A 23,290-nucleotide genomic window follows, 5' to 3' on the forward strand; every position below is an offset into this window, starting at 1 on the left:
CCAGTAGGTACAATTTGGATTTTTCCTTAAAAAAGTTTAATAAAATGCATTGTAAAGGGAAGCATCAAAAAATTGGATGGAACAGGAAATATGAACTGTAGAAGCATTTTGAAAGTTCGGAGATTACACAGAAAGGTGTATGATGGCGAGACGTCTTAAGTTCACTCCAACTGAGATCATAGTTTTAACCTTTGATGGAAAGGTGTTACCTCCCAGGGCCTTTATATGTTTCAACTCCCTATCTGTAGAGTATATTTACCCCACGCTATAATGCTTTAATTGCTGCAGATTTCTAGGTTTTACAAATGTGGTACCCATTCAGGTATAAGCTGCGAGACTGAAAGAGATGATGCTGTGTGTATCTTATGTTCTGGTTCCTATTTCGCAACAGACAAAAAGTCAAGATCACAGCAACATTCCGTCCTTTTCTACAGGTTGTCTCAAAAATTAAAATGATTTTTAAGAAATAATAACAAAGGATGTCATCATTACTATAATTCAGTACATTTTACAATCTAGCATAATTAAAATACCGTCCAACGGTATGGAGAAGCGGCATGCTTCTCAGTCAATACTATCCACGAAACTAGTCTTCGGTGATTCAATGGAATTACCGGAGTATTAATATTCCAATTTCCAATGCAATTAAATAAATCTAATGACATACTTCCACGCTACCTAAATTTACAAGAATTAAAAATTTTAAGTTTTGTTCTTCACATTGCATTCCAAATACAGGTTTTGTACTTATTATGTTTGTATTTTTTGTCTTCAGATATATCCGAAAAACCTGTAACCAAAATTTCCAAAGAAGGAGAAGTGGCTGTTAGTACGTCAACCAAAATTACAACGCCTCGCAAAAGTCGAAATGACATTGATATTAAGGGCAGCAAGGTACTACTCTTTGGAGGATAATGAAGAAGATGGGTTATTTCTTTAATAATTGTCAATCCAAAAGGAAAGTATTAATGAAAAGACATGACATTGTAGCATGGCGATTTCGATATTTAAATGAATTCCGGGACAATCGAAATGGGGAACAGCGGCCAGTTATTTATTTGGATGACTGCGCCGGGACATGTTGGCAAAGCGAAAACGAAGAAGGTGTTCTATCATCTGACTAGGGGCCACGATGGATAATAGTACATGCTGGTGGAGAGATGGGCTTTATAACCAATCCTCAATTAATTTTTAGATCCCAGTCTAAATCGGGAAACTATCATGACGACATGAACAGGAATAATTTCAACAAGTGGCTTGAGGAAAAGATGTTGCTAAATCTTCCTCCTCGGTCTTTAATTGTAGTGCAAAATGCATCCTACCACACGATAGGTGTCAACAAAGCTCCAAATATATCTAATACGAAGCTCCAACTATGTCTATGCCGACAATGGTTAAAGCTCAATTGTATGAGACTGAGAAAGAGCACAAGGAACTAATTAAATATGAAGCTGACCTGATACTTGAAAAACATTGTCATAAAGTAGTAAGGCCTTATCATTGCGACCTTAATCCTATAGAATTAATATGGAGTGTACGACGTGTCGTTGAAAAAAATGTAGGATAAGAAGAAAAAAACATTGTAAAACATGGGTAGTGTTATCCAGTTTCCCATCCCACTGAGCGCGAATAAACATGTATATGTCGCAGTAAAGTAGTTAAATCACAGAGTTAATTGAATCTCTAGACAGTTAATTATAAATCGATATTCAATTACGTCGCTAAAGTTCCATCAGACAAGTGAGTGAATGATCATGTTTTCTACAACCTCGTTAGGCTTTGTAGAGTTCCATAACTATGAAATTATGGCTGAAGGATTATTATAAAACATGGATAGTTTTATCCAGTTTCCCATCACGCGGAGCGCGAATAAACATGTATATGTCGCAGTAAAGAGAATCACAGAGTTAATTGAATCTCTAGACAGTAAGTCGCTAAAGTTCCATCAGACAAGTGAGTGAACGATCAACGAAACGTTTAATGAGTTTCCCAAACGTTCCTAGAGTCTGGTTAATGAAAGCAGATAACGAAAAAGCGCGGCAAATTCAAAAAAATAGTATGGTATCCCTAAAAGTTGGATAAATTTTGTGGATTAAACTTACTTGATACTCGATTTTATTTTATTATTTTTTACATTGATAGTAACTGTATTTCTATGAAATTAAATACTATGCGTATTTAGTCTTTTACTATTGATACTTAAAATGACTAGTATTGCGTGGAAAACTAAAACTATATTTATTATAAAACACTTTATTCGGAATAATCAAAATCAGAATCCAAAAAATCAATATGTATAGATTTATCAGACTCATTGCTGTTATCATTGTCTTTCACATTGATTATGAAACTTTCTACAGGTTCCTCTGTAGTCCTGTCCCTTTCTTTATATTTATTTTCCACATGTACAACATGATCAGTCATTTTCTTTCACTCTTCTGCTGTTACATTTTTAAACAACTCTTTAATCGCTTGTTCTAACTGCTCTGTAGTCAATTTAATATTTTTATTTGACTCCATATAGGTGTTTAGATCACAATGGTATGGAGGTAGTCTCAATACCTCATGATCATTGTGCTTTAAAATTTAATCGGCTTCATATATTGGGTCTGGCTTATACCGTTTTACTAGACTTAGCAGTTCTGCTTTCGTATGGTACTCTTCAAATTGAATATTATTGAAAGTCAGCTATTCTCTCATCTCATGTTTGCGATTCTGTGTCGTAGGGGCTTTATTTACTATAACGGAATGGTAACTGGCGTTGTCCATAACAATTACACTTGGCCCATTTAAATTGTGTAGGAGCTTTTCTTCTAACCACTTATTGAAGTTGGCAGCATTGATATCATGGTGATAATCAGCCATTTTTGATTTAGTGCTAAATACTAATAATGAGTTCGGCATAGGACCTTTCTCCGACCCTGCTTGTACAATTATGTACGTTTTTCCAGATGAAATATTTTCAATAGCACCACTTGTAGAGGGACCTTGCCACGATTTTTTGGGCTTGTAGTTTTTGTGAACATAAGTTTGATGTACATTTTTTGGCTTTATTAGTGGCTTTCTTTCTGCATGTTTCAACGATAAAAATATGAAATAGTAATGTCCCCAGGCAGATATGTCATTGCGCTCAGTTAACAAAGACCGTTCATTTTTGTTTTTCTTAAATTCATAGCCATTATCCAATAATATTCGGCGAAGAGTTTCCCGACATCCAGCAAATCCTATGCTTTCTCTTAATTCCATCAAAAGTGAAAGAAAACAATTTTTTTAAAACCGGATTAAAGCTATCTGTATTATTATAAACTTATAATTATTTTTCATAATTTTAAATTTAATAATAATACAAATAGCTTTAAAAAATTGATTTCTTTCAATGTGGAAAAGCTATTTTTTTTTATGGAAAGCTATTTAATTATTTTTCAAATTTACTTGAAAAGTATTGAAAATTTTACCAGTGATGGAAGCGATTTCTTTAAAGTACTGGTTCTGGGATTTTATTCTTACCAATAGTTCTCACTATTGCATCGACTCCTTCTACATCCTCCAGATGACCCTCACCCAGACCCTCCTTCCTGCGAAAGAAACGAAATATTCTATCAAATAAAACAAAGTTTAGGCTATTATACCTGTTAACTATTCGGAAAAAAATGTATAATAGAAATAAGCTATAGCCACTATATCTCTCGAACTCCACTTTTACTCATATTTAAACACCTAAATGAATAAATAAGAACAAAATAAACCAAAACAAATGTATGACACCAGCCTTATTGAGAAATTGACAACAACATTCTGTGTTGCCGTCCGAAAGTTTTCAAATAATTCAATTATCTTCTTTCATTAGCTAGTCTCTAGGCAACAAGACTAACCTAACCTAACCATTTACAATAAAGCAAAACACGGAATTTCCAAACTCTCAGTTCTTCACGATCACACCGAAATAACAATAATAATTTAAATTATTATTGGTAATTTATCTGTATGCAGTAGTTTACCCCGGATTTTGGTGATTTTATTTCTTCAAACCGTAGCAACACTGATTACAGTTCTACCAACCTAACCGAGAAGGGAATTATCTCGTGAAAGTTGAAACGCACTATAACGGATCCGTGAACCGTCACCCGACAGAAGTTGTCATTATATCCTTGTATTATGGATCCAGTTTAAACGTTCGAAAATAAACGTCAAAGCACGCTGTAAACATTTATTAAAAATAAATTAGAATAATACTTCTAATAAAAACAAACTGCATAACTACACCATATGAGAGACCCATATGTTTTATATAAATTAGCTTTGTACAATAAAAGATCCAGAATTATTTCAGAGTTGATTATATATGGGCAAAATGGATTGTACTGATTTAGAAAATGAAGCATCACAAACAGTGGTAAAATTTTTGGAAGCTAATGTCCCCCGATCCGATATAGTCAACATAAGAACAGAACTTAAAAAGGAATTTTTACTTGGTAAGACAAAAACTAGGGATCGTAAACTCAAGTTAAGAAAACGAAGAACAAGATTATTAACACGAAACGAGAAGAAGAATTTGGGTTTCTATCTTATTCCAAGAGGAAGTATTAAATATATTGATATTGAACCTCTCCATAAAATTTGGGTAGATTATGTGAGCCAAATACTGGAACTAGATAAATCTGTTCCAGATGTAACAAGCAAACAATGGGAGCAATTTACACAAACATTATATAAAGCAGACTTTAATGGAAGCATGTTGGAAGTTGTCCGTTCAAAGTGTCCTAGTTATGTTGGTAAAAAAGGTATCTGCATTATGGATACAAAAAATACCTTTAAAATTGTATCACCTAATGATTTAGTAACAACTATTCCAAAAAAAGAAAGCATTTTTAATGTGTACATAAAAAATTTAAAACTTATAGTATTTGGAAAACATTTTTGTATTAGGCCAGCAGAAAGATCAAGTAAAAAGTTTAAAAGTATACTTCATCCAGATTTATAAGTAAAGATTTTATAAACTTTTTTTATGATTGTATTTTGTTGACAAATTTTGAATTTGAGGAATAAAAAAAATTATTCTTAAAAATATTTTTATTTCATATAACCAAACATGCAAAGAAAATCTTACTATTTAAAAAATAGTATAGTTTATTTTATGAACATATATTTATTTAATAAATATTAAAGTTATATAAAAGATAAGTTTACATTCAACTTCTGTCATATATAGATTAGATTTAACAATAGACTATATTATGACTGAAAAATCAGAATCAAATCTAAGTAACATATTAATTTAAATAAATGACATTAAGCATCATAGACTGAATACTTCAGCCTTATATTTGGCTATTAAGCATGTTGAATTTTCAGCATTTAGGTATAGCTGAAAATACTTTATATGGGAAGTTAATGAATAATTGATAATGTTTGTGTATAGTTATTGAGATATGTGAGAATATCGTATTTTCCGCAGTAATGTATGACAGTTTTCTACACATCCTAAGCAAATTTCTACATACATTTGTAATGGCAAAACTTTGGAAGAATTTATTTGCTGGAGGATTTTTCTTGCCTGTAGTAGATCTCCACGTAATATATTACACACAGCGGCTTTAGCCCATACTGCTAGACCAATTATGTCTCTGGTTTGATCAGTAAGACCAGATACTAGTTCATGAATCATTGTTGGCTTTAAATGCTCTATTGCTTCTACTGTCTTGTCCAGTATAATCAATGCTTCAGCAGCATAGATATGAGCCCAAGTTTTATGACCATTTGAAGCATCACTTTCACTTAACAATTCATTGGCACTGACTAAAGCAGCAAGAGGATCTTGAAGATGCAAGTAAACATAACTCTGTAGTACATGTATTGAATTCTTTAATTCACATCTTTGTTTCCAGTTAATAGGAGGCCCAGGAGGTGCCTGAATGAAAGGATGTGTTTCATCTGTGGGAGATTCTTGATTAAGTAACAATGTTACAGCATTTCTTAAGCAAAGTGCTGCAAACTCGAGAGAAAGTGATGGTATAGCATATGATTCTCCAGCTAATGAATATTTCTCTTTTTCTTTTGCAACGAGGACTCTTGTATGAGAGCCGTTACCAAGTTTTTTTACAATGAACTTTTGGACTTCTTCACTGCAACACTTCTTAATACAACACTCTGCTAGTCTAACCCAGATTTGTGGATTGTTTGGGTAATGTCTTGCAGCTTCCACTAGACACTCAAATGCTCCTTCAATGTTCTTAGTGGCATGTAGTGCTAACCCAAGATTATAGACATAAATTGGATGATCTTTACAAATAATAAGCCTGTCACCATCATCACTTTCTAAATTTTTAAAATGTTCTTTTAATGCATTTTGGAAGTACTTTCTTGCCAAGTAAGGTTTTTTTAATGACAAGTAGATAACTCCAAGATTATTGTTTAATGCAGCCCAAACATCTTCACCTTCATTTCTGACATCATAATGGCACTCTAATGATGTATACAAACTTATTGTGTTACAAGAATCATTAACATTACCATTGAGATACTGTTGTTGTGCCACTATTAAAACATTCTCTATTGAGTCCGCCTTTAGATGAACTTTTTGTCCAAGAAACACTTGTGCTCTGCTTATGAGACGTTGATACAAATGACTAAATTCATTATTTGATTTAAAGCTGTCACCATAAGCATTTGCAATTTCTTGTGTTTTTTCGTAAGTGCGTCTGCAAAGTGTGCATTCTAACAGGAGTAATATTACATAATGTAGTAACTTTTTATCCTTAATAACCTTTGAGGCCAATAATTTCTCAAGTATTACTACACTTTGGTAGTAATATCGATAATGATATAATATTACTGCATAGTTATATAACGCAAAAGGAGATGATATTTCAGTAACTTCTTCATCTGGGAAGTCAACACCGGCACAATCAGACATACATGTTTTAAAGTTTTCAATATTTTTCATATCAGACGCAGCAAATTCAACCACTGCTTTATTATGTTGTACACGCTTGAGGAGAACAGTATTATTACTAACAAGATTTTCTAATTCACTAAGATGTTGAAGCGCCGCTGCATAGTCTTTTTTTAAATAACATTGCTGAGCCAATATAGCTGGTTCTTCCCCATTATTTGACATTTTACAAATTATACCGCTGTCGATTTTAAAATATTGAAGTATCAAATCTTGATTCTATAACCGTTTTCAAATAACTAACTCGTGTAACCTATAAGTTTATTAAGAATTAAAGTTCGAGTTGAGATATATACTGTTTACTGCTGGTTTACTGTACTAATGTACACAAAATACAAATCAATGTCGGACGTCAGTGAAAAATTGCTACAATTATCACCACCGATAGACTAAAGAAAACAGAGGAAAGTTGATACACCACAGGTATACACCTCCTTTATAAACATGCACATCTAAACATTAAACAATGGATGGTTACTTATAAGAATAAGGGTTGTAACTATCATACTAAATTATATTTTAGCGTAGCGCATAAAACGGTGTATTTGGGACGTTCCTAACTAGAAAAAGAGAGAGAAGATTTTACAATTAGGTACACATCAACTAAAACATTTTTGTCTCTTAAGAATGATGTCAAAGCAATTGAGAGCAGAAAGAGAGAGATAAGTTTGCGTTATGAATCATACATACATAAATAAATATTGTTGTCTGCTCCGTATACTTCCTTCTATGCCACCGTAAGTTTAAAGCAACTGATTTTGTAGAAGTTTTTTTCAATTACGTTCCTTCTTATTAGACTTCATTGGCCTTCCAATTTTAGTCTGTGTCCCAATTTTCGTATCAAAGAGTAAAAAGATTCTATAATACATAATTTCTTTGAATTATGATTATAATTTATTAAAATATTCCGTAAATAAGACTTGGCTTAAAGGTCTCGTTACCAGGCCATAAAATTATTAAACAAAAAAAATTAAAATATTTGGTTAATTTCAAATTGATTCTTCTTTGGGGTTAAATACTTTCGACTATGAAATTTAAAAAAATATCATTTGTTATTTCGACAAATCCTTGTAAACTTGAAAAATCCACATGATCCTGTACCATCATTGTAAACAAAGGCAAAAATGTAAAAAAAATGTCTAGAAAGTGGATATTTTTATGTGCAGCTGTAGTTGTGTTAATGCACTTTTCTATTATTATTTTTATGTTAAGCCCACTATATAGTAATAGATCATTCTATAGGAGTAGTTATGTACACCTAGGATTGCGGCAGTCGAGCGTCAATTGGTGTAAAGAGCTGCGGCTGCTTAAGCCCCCTTCTTATAATGTCGTGGCTCTTGTCTCTTATCCAGGCAGCGGAAACACCTGGTTGAGATATCTCTTACAACAGGCTACGGGTACGTAAACATTAATTCGCGCAGTGTTATTTTACGTTGAAATATTATTCTTACGTTGTTAATGTATTTGTAGGTATTATGACTGGTTCCATCTATATGGATTATGGTCTGAAAGTCCATGGTTTTCCAGCAGAGAATGTTACTAATGGTTCAGTGCTTGTTGTTAAGACTCATGAAGGTCCTCCACCAGACAAAAAATTTCAAGCTGCAGTATTACTTATAAGGAATCCTAGAGATGCAATATTAGTAAGTGCTTCTGTTCTGAAACAAATTTTGTTGCCCTAATAAAACTTAATGATTTTGTTATTAGAATTTGTCAAACATTAGTAAAAATGACAGATTTTTTTTTAATTTGCTTCATTAACATAAACTGTACCTGTTTTACATTAAGTAGATTTTTTGTATTTTATTATTATAATTTATGACATTTAAAGCTTTGTTTTATTTTTATTTGCAGTGTTGCATTATACATGAGGCTTTGGCACTTAACACCTATGTATGCACTTTTATGTAATACAAGATCTGCATTTGAATGAGATCCTAAGGTTAGATGTTGTTTTTACAGTCATCATTATTCAAAATAGTTGTATATAATCTATTGTATGCATAATAACTTGTTTTTATATTTCAGGCAGACTTTAACAGGATTCACAAAGGCCATATAGGTACGGCACCTAAATCAGCCTTTAAAAGGAAGACTAGAGACCAAAAGTCTGGTAAGTCAGCTCTCAACTCTATATAAATCAAAGATTTTGTCCTTAAAAGGTTTGACTAGCTCTACATTTCACCTATGGGATATATCCTATAATAATAAATTTAAAGGAATTGCATGTTACTTTACAGATTGGACATCATATGTGTCCATGGAGGTGATGACATGGGAGAGCACTCATCGCTTATGGCTAACCAGATTTACTGGTCCTCTGCACATAGTACTCTATGAGAGGCTTGTGATAGACACTCGTAGTACATTACACTCTGTATTGGACTTCCTCAACCAAAGTGTAACTGAGGTATCTATAAGTGAAGGGCTACTTTGTAAAGTGATATAACATTCCATTTAACATTAAATGATTTGTTTTAAGATGAAAGAAAATATTATAGTTATTTGGTTGTAAAAGTTATTATTATAATTTTTCAGGAGGACATGAACTGTGCGTTAGCAAACAAGGAGGGTATTTATCGCAGAAGAAAAAAGCACAGAGACTTTGACCCTTTTACACCTCATATGTATGCAGTCTTGGAGACTGTTCGTAGAAGAATTGCTAACTTGATAGTGGAGTATGAGAAGTCCCACAACAATACCTATAGGTAATTCTAACAACATAATCTGAATAGCATGAATTTTCAATAAAAAGTCAAAATCAGTTTACAGTATGTGTATAGTCTGTGTCTATATGAAATGTAATGGATTTAAAAACTACCTTTGTATAAATTGTATTTAAACACGTGTGTTGTGACAATCGATGGTTATTGCAAAGTTGTCTTTGATCCAAAGTTAGAAAAGTTCCTATTTCTTACCCGCTATTGTTTCATGTTTTTAGTAAATTGAGGAAACATTTTATAAAAGAATGTTGCATTTAGTGAAACATTAAAGCTTTATAAATTGACAACGAAGGCTAAACACTTATCTATGACCCCACTATGTATCTAACATTGGTATATACACAACTAGATCAATAGATTTTCACATAACTATAGTTAGATCAATTGTATTATTTTTATTTATTATATTATAGATGGAATATATGTAAATCAGTATTATTCCTATGAATTGCCAAAATGTATTTTAGTAATGTCCATGTAGATAAGAATTTAGTGATTTAAATTCACAATTTTGGTGAAATATGTTTGTAAATAAGAATCTCTACTGTCTGCTTTAATAAATGCGTGTTCATCTACTTGTATGTATGTTTATTTTAAAAAGTAGGCATATCTGTACATTGTCTTAGTATAAATGTTCAAAATTTAGACAAATAATTACCTCACTGAAGTAATCATCGAATTTTCTTTACCCTTGTACTAAATTTTGTATGTGGTTAATGTATCCATAAGTAGCGATTTCCTTGTAATATAGACATTAAATATAAAAAGTGATGTTTGGTTATTTTATTTCCAATAACCTCAATTTCGAGAGTTAAAACTGGAAGTACGATTGACGCATTTTATGGTTGTAATAATACGGTGTTTCAAAATGCTTGGACGATACATTTTTTTGTGATTAAACAAAAAAACTGATCCTTTTACTCCTAATTATTAAGGGGCTGAAGCGGAGCGGGAGAATATAGACCAGATTTCCTACTACCAAAAATTATTGTGGTTAACTAAATTATTGGTAAAGGAAAATCCCATCGCTACTGCACAATGAGACTTTAGAATTTATATATTATAATAAAAGAATTATAAAATTAAATACGCTTTATTTCATATTTCGTCAATATTTCTTGGTCACATCGAGCCAGACGGGACACTCGCGCGGAGTTTAGTTTACATTTACAATATAAAATATATGCAAGTACCCGAATATAAGCAAGGCTCACAAATAAATTAACGTGATTTATACGAAACGCGGCGAGTGCCCTCGTCCGTTAAACGCACATTACATCATCGAAATCATCACGAGTACCCATTTAACTTCTAACTATAACAATGTTTTCGAAAGTTTAATTTTTCGGGGTCGGTGTCATTCCGGAAACGTCAACAATTATAATTCGCATAAACTCAACGAGCACGCTTAAATAATGACCGGTAAAATTTAACCTCTAATAACACCCTATTAAACTCTTAATATTATACAAAATCATCGTCAATATCACAAAAAGCGATAAAATAATCGCAAATTCTCGACAAAATATACAATCCACGCCGCGGCCGTTCGGACCGTTCCACATCGGAGACCATTTTCACCTCGGCTTATTCCCGACACAACGCCATGTACAAAGCGAAAATTAATTTACAATCGATCACTTTCGACCTATTGAACGGAACCGACGGTCCACGGGTCACGAATAATAACTTTACAAAACTAAACAACAAAAAATCTTTTGTACAAAAAAAAACAAATCGTCACAGAGTTGTCTCGGCGACGATCGAATTACGCGGCGGGGCCACGGTGTCAAGATCAGTCGAGTGGCCTCGCGGCGCCGCACTCCCGCCTCCTGCGACGACCGTCTCCGTCCTTTTGATCGTCGATATGTAGTAAAATTCACGTCGCGTGCGCATCGCGAGCGGAGTCTCGCGTGAGATAAACAAATGTATCGTTTTGAGTCGAACAGTTTCCGCGTCCCGGAGACTCCTTCCGCGAGACGCCCGTCGCTCCCGGCGTCGTCTCGACGGACGGTGCGCCGCAGGGTGTCCGCAAATAGTGGAATATCCTCGTCGTTGGGTCAAATCCGATACTATCGTTGCTTTCCCTCCGACGCTCGACGAAGTCCGAGTTCCTATCTCGAAACATTTGTACAAAATTGAAGCCACACCCTATTTTGTAACCGATAATTATTATTATTATTGCTTTCGAATGAGGTATATAACGATATATTCGAATCGTTATGATCGCAGTTCGTTTTAGCTATTTCCCGTTAACCGTAAACCGAACCGAAACCGGGACGAATTTCCCTTTGCTCGCCCGAACGACGGGGAGAGGTCGCGTGACGCTGAACAATGACGTCGACTAGTGGCGATGAGTATCGGCGAGAGACTCGAGACGAGGGCTTTGCGGCGAAGTGGATGGATGGAAGGGTTTTCGGGCGGGACCGCTCGTCTAGAGGTGGACGGCGAGGCCGGACCGGCGGATGGGTCACCTGAGGGCGCGGCATCGGCGACACACGCGCACCGACCCCACGTCGCCCCACGAGCTCATCTCCGAACAGGAACCGCAGAAGATGCCTCCGCAACGCCTGAAATACAAATATTATCTCGTGAGACGAGTTGGTTCGCGTCGAGAATCCGACGAATCGGGCGGCACGGCCCCGGATCGGACCTGCAGTGGTGGCGCCGCCTCGCGAGCCAGAACTGGTTGCGGCAATGCTGGCAACGTGGCGCCGCACTGTCCGGCAGCCAGAGAACGCCGCCGGCCTCCTCGCCGACCTCGACCTCCGAGGCGCTGCCGCTGCTGCTGCCGCTTCCCCCGCTGCTGCTGCCGATCGCCGTCTGCGCGTGCGTTTACGTTAGCGAGACGAAAGGCATAAAACGGGACGGGACCCGGGGACGGTCCGTAGGGAGCTGACCTTGGGCGGTTCCGGCGTAGACGACCGGTGCCGCGCGGGCGGCGGGGCGTGGGCGGCCGGCGACGCTCTCCTTAAAGCCTCGTGAGCCGACCGTAACTGGACGTTCAGCTCCTCTACCACTTTCTGAAATTGAAATGTTTTTAAAAGTTAAATAGACGTCTCACATTGTCCTAAACTGAAGCGGCCTCGCCCACGGGCATGCGGCGAGATGGGCGGAAGATGAAGATGGGCCTAATGAACTAAAAGTCCAAATGTCAAGAAAGAGAAGAGGCCGCGCTAGAATTAATACAAGCGTTGAACGACTTGGACAAAGCCATTAGGATATTAATTCACCACGCTGACCTTCTGATAGAGGATGATCTGATGCAGTCGGGCCTGCAGAGGGTCGTCAGCCGGGGGTAGGCCGTCGAGCGAGTCTCTCTCCCCCCGCGACTCCCTCTCCGCCCCCTCCCCGCACACGCAGCCTCCCGCAACCCCCGCCACCCCCACTCCGCCGGGCGCCCCCGTGCCGCACACGCCGCACCAGCACACGCCGTTCAGCACCGACTCTGGGAACGGGAAGCACTCGAATGAGCGATCGAAGCTCTCGTTCCCTCCGAGCGATCTCTTTCGGCTCGGCGCTCGCGTCGTACCCGATCCGCAGCGGCAGTAGGTCCGGCCGGGCGAAGCGGGACACAGCGTGAGCTGGCTGGGCACTCGGCCGGCGCGCGGCCCTCCCTCCTCTCGCGCTCGCCCCTCACCCTCGCTCTCGGAGCTCGACGACACCACGCCTGCCGAACGGTCTTCAATCAGTCTACGACTAGTCAGGAACATGCAGAGACGTATGTTTAAAAAGAGGAAAACAGTTACCGTTCAATTCCACTTCCAGAAACTTGGCCGCGACGTTCGCGATTCCGTTCGTGTCTCCGTTGCCGACGCTTTCCCGGTTGTGATTGGTGTTGCCGTTGACGACGTTATGGTTGGCTATGTCGCCCTCCGTGGAGTTGTGGTTGTCTACGACCGGCCCGTCTCTGTCTGACGATTTTCTGTCGTCCGGGGGAGTGTCTCTCTCGGAGGAACTCCTGTTGTCGATCGCTCTCTCCAGTCGGGCCGCGACGGGTTCCAGTCTGTTCTGTGGCGAGTTTTCCGGAATAACGAAACCGTTCGAAGACTGGTTGCTAGATTCGGATATGGAGCGCCACGTGATGCTTATGTTCCGCGTGCGAGCTTCCCTAGAGGTCTGAAATTTAAAATTGAAAAGTTAAGACGGCCGTCATCAAAAAGTGAGAGTAAGAGAACTCGAGCGAGAAAAGCCCAAACTGACATCCGCTATTTCGATGACGTCTGCGTAGAGGTCGAACACGTCCCTGTCGGCCGTGTCCGGCGATCCACTGTCGGTGACGTCGACCGCGACGTGAGGTCCGAGGCCGGCCACGACGCCGTCGAGGATGGAGCCGGAGTCGGCCCTGTCGGTGACCAGAGCCAGTTCCCGCTCCAACGAGGAAGAGTTGCTGGCGATGTCTCTCGGTGGGCGGAAGTGATTCGCGTGTAACTCGACCTGTGTGATCATCGACACGGATCCTTTAGAGGTGTCGGGCGGTCGCCCTCGTGGCTTCTTTTACAATTGACCGAAACAAAGTATTCACCTCTTCCTGCTGCAAATCCAGCGTCAGGTGGGTTGCGGTGGTCTGCGAGGGAGGCAGAGAGTCCACGCAGCTATCGGACAACGCCTTCTCACATTCCGTTCTGACTTTGCCTTCCTCCGCTTTCCCGTTCAGCATCAGTAGCTTTCTGTAAATTAAACAAAATAAAGTTTCCGAACACTACACGCGCGTTCGAGAAGGGGGCCGAAAGACTCACGCGTCGGGTGGGAGGCTGGGATCGCTGTTGCGGCGCTGCGCAGTTCTTTTCTCGCCTTCGTTCAGCAAGTTGTCGCACGACCGCGTCTTCGTCATGACACCTGAATTTACAGAAAACGTTCAATATTTTTTCTAAATCGGAAGAACAGGAAGGAGGCGAACCGGCGGCTACCGTTGTGCGGGGGCGGCGCGGGCCTAGGCGGCGTGGGTGAGGCGGGCGGAGGCTCGTGGGCGCCTCCTCCACCCCACAGCCCCCACCAGATCTGCAGCCCGCTCACGCTGCACTCGGGCCACAGCTCCTCCTGGTCGTGGAAGTAGAGATGGTTCCGGTAGGCGGGGGCTTCGAGCAGATGCCACACGTGCGGGCCGGGGTCTCCGGCCGAGGCGCGCTCCCGCCGATTGTTGCACAGGAACGTGCCGAACATACACGAGTGCACGTGAGTGGCGAGCTTTATCTGGAAATCGTCCATTTTCAGGCGTCGCGTCTTTGCCCTCATAATTCCAAATCCCGTTAAGGTACGAATGGAAACACTCACGAGATAGGCCTCGTTGAACTGGAAGGCGACGGGAAACTGTAACATGAGTTGGTGTACGAGATGCAGCCACTGGACGAAGACGGGAGATCTCTCGTTGGGGTCCTCTCCGCCCACTTGGTGTCCACATCGTTCGGCAAACTTGTGGCCGTAGTCCAGCCACTCCCGTTCCACGAGAGTGCGGAATCCCTGTGAAGGTCACGATTGAAAAATGAGCATCGGCGCGATCCGCTCGGACGGAAGTCGAACGGATGGAGTACCTCCAGGGTGCGGTAATAGGGGTCCAAGAGTAGCTGGGCCAAAGCCACGAGTTGCGGCGTGCGGTCCCACCCGTCCGAGCAGTGCACGAGCACGGGCTGTCCGTCGGCCGCCGCTCGGGCCACCGTGCACGCCGCTCGCAGCAGCCCCGACAGGTACTGCAGCCACAGGGTGCGCTCCAGAGCGCTGTGCCAGCTGAAATATCAGTCGTATTCTTTCTAGATTCAGACCAAAACGGCCATACGCCGCCTTCAACCGCACAGGTGCGTCGAGAAGAGGAGAGAAAACTCACTTGGGCTGATCGTTGTCGGCGATGAGGTCCCTCATCTGCTGGAAACTCTTGCGCACGTGGTGAATGTTGGGGAGGCTCATGAACTGAATGTCGGCCAGAGGGTAGTACTGGGCGCACTCGCAGCCTCCGCCCCGAGCCCGGTTCGTCACCGCGGAAGTGAACGAACGCGCGTCCACTATTAGCAGTCTTCGAGGCTGGAAAGAAAAGACGCCATGGACCATTGCGAACGGTAGCTAATTGCACACCAGCCGTACCCTGCGTACGCGGAACACCTCCGAATACCTTTTTGGGAGTGGTGCGATCCGCATCGCAAGCGCCGACGAAGGCGGCCAGGAGACCTTCGTCGTCTCCGGAGCGCCATCCGAACCAGCCCACCTCGGGCTGCGAGGAGCGGGCGATCACGGCTCCCGTCTTTCTGTGGCGCCACACCACGGCGGGAATGCGTCGCATCGTGCGGAACCTGTGGAGGCACAACTGCAGGGTCAGGGCGAGGTCCATACGGTTTTGCATTTCATTCATAGTTATTCTTGTCTTTGCACAACATATGAAAGTGGCACGTTAAAGCGAGGAAGTGAGGCTTTACCTGGCCACGGCCTCGAGCTGCTCGTCTCCGATAGAAGCGGGCACGATGAGCAGCGGAGGGTAGGAGGGGCAGAGTTTGTACTCCGCGTTGACGGCGGACACGCGCCACGGACCCTTCGTCGTGAATCCTAATCGCTCCAACTGCCAACGCACACCTTCATTATGAATTATGAGAGCCGACGGAGGCATCTTTTCCTCGTTAATAAAACGACAATAGGAACAGACGAGCAGAACAGGTGCTTACCTCGCAGCCGAACCAATGTCTCTGATGAGGCGCTTGGGAGGCGTTCAGTAAAGCTCTGTGCACGGAGGAAGGCGGCTGCTCTTTCGCCCAGGCGGCGTAGGACGCCGCGAAGATATCCTGCAGAGAAGTGATAGGGGCCAGAGATGTGGTCAGACGCCTCCACCATTCCAGACATTGTTCACTCGCGTTGAACGTACATCTAAAAACATAACATTAATAGTATATACAGTCCGGTCAATTTAGACATAAAAATAGTGTTCAAATAACAAAAATTCCCGGAGAGCCAAAAATTGGTGGAGAGCTGGGGCTTACCATTACAAATAAAGTTAAGATTTAACATTTTTTTTTTGATTTTTTTAATTTTTTTCTTTAATTCTTTAATTAATTAATTTAATTTTTAATCTTTAATTAAGTTAAAGTAAAATTTAAAAGATCCCCATCGATCCTGTGTACTACAAAAGTTATTCGAGGTCAAAGGTCAAAATTTTAGGGTTTTTGAATTTTCTCGACATGTACATATAACCCACATATATACATAATCAGGCACTTAAGACAAGTATAAATACCTATTTGTGTCTCTTATATCTCGTCTATATATATATATATATATATATATATATATATTTGACGGCTACAGTGACTCGACAAAGAACATTAAATCTTCAGAACAACGTCGTCGAACTACAAAAACATCATCAGCTTCCGAGATTATCCTTGATGAATATATGACAGTTCTACCAAATCAACAATTTTTTTTCGCTTTTTTCGCTAACATTAATAATAAATCTCTTTCCATTTTCATGTTAAGTGACAAGTTAACAGCTACGAATATTGCAGTGACACAAGCTCAGTGTGACGCTTTTTTTGATAAAACTTACCGTTTTCGACAAAGACGAAAAACCTTTAATTTAGACCTTTGACCCCGAATAACTTTTGTAGCACACGTAAAATCGATGTGGATTTTCTAAACTTTTTGGCTCTTCGAGAATTTTTGTTATTTCTAATGTCTATATTGACCGGACTAATACGATTATTGCCTTCTATCAAGGACAAGAAATATTTAGAATGTGCTAATTAGGCGTTAGTAATCCTGTGTGCTAAGTTACAGTTGAGCCAACAGGTAAACATCGGCCAGCAGACTATTTGAACAACACACTTTCATAAGCATTGCGAAAATAAATATTTGTGTCCCCAAGTACTAACGGACCCGAATCTATGATATATTTTATCGATTTCGGTACTAAAACCGTAACACGGAGATGTTGGATTTCTAGCTCACATTTGTCGGCAAAGGTGGCGACCAATGTGAAATGGACTATTTGTTATCAATTTATTGAGTATATTCTACAATATTTTCTTTATTTAATGTGATCCTATCAGTCAATAGCCCCATTCAGGCGAATGTTATCACTATCCGCTGGAAGCATGCATTAAGAACAATTGTTGTAATTGTTTCGGCGTGTGGTATATTAAATGATCACTCAGAAATCACTCGCATATGGCAAACGTGTAAACCCATTCCCAATACTCACTTGAGCTGTCTTCCATGTTTGCACAAAATGATAAGCGTGATCAGATCCCGGATCTCAACCACATCGATGAGCCTCAGAGGCACTGAGAGGCCGGAGCCGCCGCGACGACGCGTGTGAAGGTGGAGGCGGTAGTTGGACATGGCGATCGTGCCATCTGATGTACGTCCCACCCACTGAAATTATACGATTTATAATCGCCTGGTACTGCGTAAAATAATGTTAAAGTTTACAAACACCGACAAGTACACAGTATGTTTATATGTAATTGTTCTGATTACAATTTGGACAGTTTTAGTATAATAACTTGATTATTATGTAAATGTGCCTTGAGCGTTAGGATAAATATTTAAAACTATGCAATGTTTACGTAACTTTCAACTAATTCTAAAATATTAACATTTAAATTGGAGATTAGCCACGTCAATCTATAATGTATGTATTTCTGTAATAAATAAAATAAGTTGTTCCTACTTTAGAAGGAATTTTTTTTTAATACGAAGGACAGAAGAAAAACTGCCTAGCGAAGATCTGATTTAAATTGAATTTCAGCATCGGTTTTGTCTGTATACACAATTAAAAAGTCTTATAAGTGTATTTGTAATGTAAAGTATGTTACGTATATGTACGTTTTGATTTACCTGCACAAACTCGCCACATATTGGCGCAAGCGCAGGCTCTAGGCCAGGCTCGTCGTAATGCGTGCGCGTGCGTGGGTACAAGTCAGCAGCGCGTACACGATGCGGCGGCGGCTCGGGCGGCGCACCACGCCGCTCTCGGTCCCGCTCACTCATGTCGCTCGACGGCGTTAGCGTCGATACCTGTAATCAAATTTTAAAACATTTTAATGTCATAAATATTTTGTATTATTATTGTTTATTTATTTCGTAATCCTACGGCTATAAATTATTAATACAAAAAGCAAATAAAATAAACATAGCCAAATATGAAACAAATAATAAAGTATTGTCTTTTTAACATAGCTTTTACACTTTTTAAACGGATTGAAGCTATGTATTATTATTATAAACTTATAATTATTTACATAATTTTAAATTTTCCGACGTTTCGCGTGCTTCACAGCGTGCGTGGTCACGTTTACTGAAGACGAAAGGTGTTGATTGTTAAAAGTATCACAGCTGTAGAGAAAGTTCTATATCTGTATTAATAAATTAAAATATTTACTAAGACCATTAATACCGAATTCGGCTGTGCTGTGTGTTGGTGTGTGAGGGTGTGAATGTGGGGTGTGCTCACGATGCAGGTGATTTAGCGCTACGGATATTCTTAATACACCATAACTTGTGTTATTATGCGGTCGAAATATTTTTGCTTCTCACTTATTGTTATCACAATATATAATTATAGAGGCAAAACTAAACTATAGAAGCATTATTAATGTTCCAACGTAATATTTTAAACCTTAACCTATAGTTTTATATACAATATGATAATACATCACAAAAGGACCTTAGTAAAGAAGACACGCAGAGATTTGCGTTTCATTTTAAGCACAACATGTAAATCACAATCGTCAAACATTAACAGCCGCAGGAGGGCATTCAACAAATTTTGGAAAATAACAAATATTGAACACAAAGAGTCTTGCGCGACTTCAAGTTATACTTCAACTGATATTGCACACCGAAATAGTTCAAGATATCGCGACAGAGAGCAAACACTACCTTTCTCTGTTTGTACAAAGTCCGGGACGGCAATCGATAAATACACTGCACTTGACATAATTAAAAGAAAAATAAACTAGCATTGCGTTACGTTTTTACATAATTTAAAAACTGCATGCTTAGAGCAAAGGTCAATCTTGGATGTTGAAACTTGCTAAATGAAAACAAAATGAAACAGAAATTTCTACCTTCTTCAAGAAAGATAACAGACATGCGTAGGAGTGGATGTAATGTATAAATGTTAATGGTCGGTTTATGACCCGGCTTACGTTTCGCGATTACCATAAAAGTAGCATGTGAAAATGATTCATTTCGAAACAAAGAAGAAACTCCCAAGAGGAATTTTCTCACGGTGTAATGTGGAAGTTGAAACATGCCATTCATTATATATATATATATATATATATATATATTATAAAATAATTAAATATTTGTACATAAACCAAATATTGTTAGTTTTATAATTAATTCATAATAACTAACGGAGGTCAGTTATCTACATCGATTATTTATACATAAGTATAACTTTTAACGTAATATTACGCCGTCATCGTCGATCTTTCCCGCAAAAACCGGCTCTGACATCTTTGTATAAAATCTAGTTCAGTTAAGGCTCATCCCTACAAACAAAGAACAGCATGCGTTCATTCATAGACTTCCCACAAACAAAAGTAAAACCACCGATAAATGTGACTCACTGCTCCCACGGACTGTTACTGAAATCTGCTCGCTCATTGCCTCGAGACTAAGAAAGGAATCAATTGGATATAAAACTAACATAAATGTATAGCAGTCCAGTCGAAACATTATTGTATTATCATGTTATATACAAAAGGATGTTAACATCTAGAAATAGTTTTTTACTCGTAGGAATATGTATTTTGCAAGTAGCTGTCATCAGGAATAGGGGCGAAACAAGACAGGAGGATCACCTGATGTAAAATCATAGCGCCGCTCATGGACACGCACTGCCTTGTCAAAATATGAACATGTCTTATATACGTAAATAAGTTAAAAAATTTAGTTGAACATATAGGATGATATACACCATCTGTGTATCGACTGCTTAAATATTGAGAATGTATAATAAACAACATAAAAGGGAAGTCAACGATCTATTTATAACCATCAAAGACTGACTTTCTACCCTAACTAACGTAACATTCCGACACAGTGACGCAACAAGGCGCCGGCGCATACTACATAACTACCACATTAACTATCGTACAATTTTATAATCATTATTCTCTGAATCATTCAGTGAGGCCATATTTGTTTATAATCAAACACTAGCTTGATCACAGTAGTTACAAAACTTGTTTGAGTTTACGTCAAGCACACAAAAACTTGTGCGTTGATTTTTACAAGTTAACAAAAAAAAAAACATGTTTAATTTAAACATATTTTAGATTTTTAAAAACTGTTTCTGAGTTTGCTAATAATGCTTTCAGCCTAAAACCACAACATTAGATTTATCTGAAAGTCATTCGCCGCACATCCATTACGACAAAGCCTTACAAAGGCCAGTGGGCGGCGCCGCCCACCAGCTCCGGCGCATTCACCCTACAAGTATGAGCCAAAAAAGGCTTCCAGTTAAAGGCTAAACGTGACTCAAAGGAGAGTAGGCTTCCTTTAACATGAGCAGCATTGTTTCAGCAGGAAGTTATTTTTAAGAATTTATACTTTCCTAAACTGAAATAGTCCATGCCGAGATTGGCTGTGTTTTACGAGTGCCATTACTTGTTATCTACTTCCCGGTGCACAATTTACCTTGAAAGCGTTTCATGTTTATTACTTATCTCCTTTAAAGAATCGATAGGAAAAATAATCACTTAAGTCAACATTATTAAGATTTGCTAATAAAGTCTGTGTAATAAACATATGAACCAATAATCACACCTCCGCTATAATTAGAATTATCGTCAGTGCGGATGGTCCGAAAATAAACCGACTAAATAATTTCGACACAAGTACTAATATACTTGTTAAACTATTTATTTATTCGGTGGCGTTATAGTTAAAATTCCAGTTTGAGATCATTAACCTTTTAACTATTTTGTGTCCATAAAAAGCGGCCTGAGGTGCTTCGAGCGTTCTAGAATATGTTAACATTTAGTCGACAGTGAATTTATATTTATGAGAGACAAAAACTGCAAGATATGTGTCGAAAGCATTTAGGCATGATGAACATGTTCTACAGGTCTCTATTGTCCACAATTTCTCATGCTAAAATTGTTAAAATATATTTATGTATTCAGTTTTGTATCAAGTGTACGGATGTATTTGTCATTTAAACTATATCCGCTGAGGGGGCTCAGTCTTCAACTTGATAGTAGTAATGATCATATTATATTTTGTGATCGCCAAAGAAGCTCTTAGAATCAATAAAGCTTTTGTATTTATAAGGAATATGAAAATTAGCCACTAACAGATATTTGAATAAAACTAACTAAACAAAGAAGAATGATTGATGAAATGGCTGATTAATAAAATAATTAAAAAATGTTTCCTTAAGCAAAAGTATATTGATCAATAAGGAATCTTTCCTATTTCGATTCTATAGGAAATAGTAATTTACAGGCAAACACGAGTCGCCATATCGGTTCAGCCCATGGCAAATGACCTCACCCAGTCGTCTAGACGAGCCAGATGTTACTTATAAACACGTCAATCAGTATACGCCCATTATTTTATATTTCGGAACCAGCAGGATTATAACGTATACTATATAATTTAGTGAATTTATCTTATAGATTATTAAAACATATTTGTAATAATAAATAAAGTCTTATTCCAATAATATTGGAAAGGATGAGCCACAATATTGATATTATTTTATCGATCAATAAGCGTGTATCACATAACAGATTTATATCACGAAATCTAATCGCGTTTCGCGTTACAAGACAGGCGTAGTGCCAACGTAGTACATATTGTGTGGCAACGTCACAGTAGTGGGGGCCGCGATGTACTCGCAAGGACGCAACGTGTTGGCTGTCGGTTGGGCAAGCACGGAAGCGGGCCAGGCGAGCCCTCAATGGCGTAACGTGCTTTGAGAACTTTTGTGTAGACCTTAAAAAGTGTGGCAAAGGGTTTCCCGTCCCGGAAGTTTGGGTTTGGTGCAAACTATTCAGCTGTCAATTGTTATTCACACAATAGTGCTTAACTTTCAACATGTTTTGTTGACACAGTTCCAGGCTGCACAAAGTTGAATTACGAGGTTTTTTTCGTGAGTTGCGTTTGCGTGTTTTGATTACAGAACATTCTGAACTCTGAATATTTACTTTATGATATTTATATATATATATATATCAAATTGTCAAGTAAATATCGGTAATATTTAAAGTTCATAGAATTGTTTTGATGAAAGTGAATTGAGGTCGCCAACAATGTCATAACATCCGCGTTTCGAGGCTTTTTAGGCTAAGGTTGTCCATGCTGTCAGGGGTACAACTACTGTTTGCCAAGTTTTATAAGGGGCATTACTGTTTACGCTCTTACTAAAGTAATGGAATATTATTAACGGCTAACGTAAACATGTTTATAGAGACACGTCTGTCAAGTTCTAGTGAAAATACGTGAGAAAGTATTTAGGCGCCATTTTAAATTGAAGATTTTTAATTACAAATATGTATTATTCTTATCGTGGACAATAGTATACGGGTATTAATGAGCTAATATTCTCAATGGCAGAGCGTAGTGCAACTATTTCTGAATCCTATTCATTCGTAATAGAGCTGTAATTCAAATAGCA

At 38.9% G+C, this 23,290-nt stretch overlaps 4 protein-coding genes across 9 annotated transcripts in view; 2 read left to right on the forward strand and 2 right to left on the reverse strand.

The window, feature by feature from the left end:
- Nucleotides 1–4,101: 4,101 nt before the first annotated feature.
- On the forward strand, nucleotides 4,102–5,057 carry LOC123709771 (ribonuclease P protein subunit p29). The gene has a single exon (XM_045661310.1). It carries the CDS (start codon nucleotides 4,343–4,345, stop codon nucleotides 4,979–4,981), a length of 639 nt encoding a protein of 212 aa, XP_045517266.1. The 5' UTR covers nucleotides 4,102–4,342; the 3' UTR covers nucleotides 4,982–5,057.
- A 125-nt stretch (nucleotides 5,058–5,182) lies between these two features.
- On the reverse strand, nucleotides 5,183–7,313 carry LOC123710278 (CCR4-NOT transcription complex subunit 10). Its single transcript, XM_045662076.1, has one exon. The coding sequence runs from the start codon at nucleotides 7,115–7,117 to the stop codon at nucleotides 5,420–5,422; it is 1,698 nt and encodes a 565-aa protein (XP_045518032.1). The 5' UTR covers nucleotides 7,118–7,313; the 3' UTR covers nucleotides 5,183–5,419.
- A 484-nt stretch (nucleotides 7,314–7,797) lies between these two features.
- On the forward strand, nucleotides 7,798–10,446 carry LOC123710437 (WSCD family member AGAP003962). Its single transcript, XM_045662307.1, has 5 exons — nucleotides 7,798–8,349; nucleotides 8,423–8,595; nucleotides 8,981–9,065; nucleotides 9,193–9,362; nucleotides 9,491–10,446. The coding sequence occupies exons 1-5, from the start codon at nucleotides 8,088–8,090 to the stop codon at nucleotides 9,662–9,664; spliced, it is 864 nt and encodes a 287-aa protein (XP_045518263.1). The 5' UTR covers nucleotides 7,798–8,087; the 3' UTR covers nucleotides 9,665–10,446.
- A 309-nt stretch (nucleotides 10,447–10,755) lies between these two features.
- The window catches only part of LOC123709205 (myotubularin-related protein 4), a 32,062-nt gene continuing 19,527 nt past the window's right edge, over nucleotides 10,756–23,290 (reverse strand). For 5 of the 6 annotated variants that reach the window (XM_045660314.1, XM_045660315.1, XM_045660309.1 and 2 more), the window contains 18 exons: nucleotides 18,493–18,672; nucleotides 17,855–18,027; nucleotides 16,323–16,521; nucleotides 16,080–16,219; nucleotides 15,779–15,956; nucleotides 15,497–15,690; nucleotides 15,207–15,399; nucleotides 14,950–15,135; nucleotides 14,586–14,868; nucleotides 14,415–14,514; nucleotides 14,201–14,345; nucleotides 13,879–14,112; nucleotides 13,425–13,794; nucleotides 13,208–13,345; nucleotides 12,918–13,123; nucleotides 12,576–12,698; nucleotides 12,329–12,498; nucleotides 12,007–12,245 (listed from right to left, as the gene is read on the reverse strand). In XM_045660314.1, the coding sequence (XP_045516270.1) occupies nucleotides 12,146–12,245; nucleotides 12,329–12,498; nucleotides 12,576–12,698; nucleotides 12,918–13,123; nucleotides 13,208–13,345; nucleotides 13,425–13,794; nucleotides 13,879–14,112; nucleotides 14,201–14,345; nucleotides 14,415–14,514; nucleotides 14,586–14,868; nucleotides 14,950–15,135; nucleotides 15,207–15,399; nucleotides 15,497–15,690; nucleotides 15,779–15,956; nucleotides 16,080–16,219; nucleotides 16,323–16,521; nucleotides 17,855–18,027; nucleotides 18,493–18,645 (3,285 nt within the window). In that variant the 5' untranslated portion in view covers nucleotides 18,646–18,672 and the 3' untranslated portion in view covers nucleotides 12,007–12,145. Of the gene's footprint in view, nucleotides 12,246–12,328; nucleotides 12,499–12,575; nucleotides 12,699–12,917; nucleotides 13,124–13,207; nucleotides 13,346–13,424; nucleotides 13,795–13,878; nucleotides 14,113–14,200; nucleotides 14,346–14,414; nucleotides 14,515–14,585; nucleotides 14,869–14,949; nucleotides 15,136–15,206; nucleotides 15,400–15,496; nucleotides 15,691–15,778; nucleotides 15,957–16,079; nucleotides 16,220–16,322; nucleotides 16,522–17,854; nucleotides 18,028–18,492; nucleotides 18,673–23,290 lie in introns of all 6 variants that reach the window. The other variant, XM_045660313.1, reaches the window with a different exon arrangement.

Source organism: Pieris brassicae, chromosome 5 (genome assembly GCF_905147105.1).
Source record: "Pieris brassicae chromosome 5, ilPieBrab1.1, whole genome shotgun sequence".
Lineage (NCBI taxonomy): Eukaryota > Metazoa > Arthropoda > Insecta > Lepidoptera > Pieridae > Pieris > Pieris brassicae.

Coding starts and splice junctions, on each gene's coding strand:
- LOC123709771 (XM_045661310.1), top strand. CDS start 4,343: ATGGGCAAAATGGATTGTACTGATTTAGAAAATGAAGCATCACAAACA.
- LOC123710278 (XM_045662076.1), bottom strand. CDS start 7,117: ATGTCAAATAATGGGGAAGAACCAGCTATATTGGCTCAGCAATGTTAT.
- LOC123710437 (XM_045662307.1), top strand. CDS start 8,088: ATGTCTAGAAAGTGGATATTTTTATGTGCAGCTGTAGTTGTGTTAATG. Junction 8,350..8,422: donor TCTCTTACAACAGGCTACGG/GTACGTAAACAT, acceptor ATGTATTTGTAG/GTATTATGACTGGTTCCATC. Junction 9,066..9,192: donor GACTAGAGACCAAAAGTCTG/GTAAGTCAGCTC, acceptor GTTACTTTACAG/ATTGGACATCATATGTGTCC.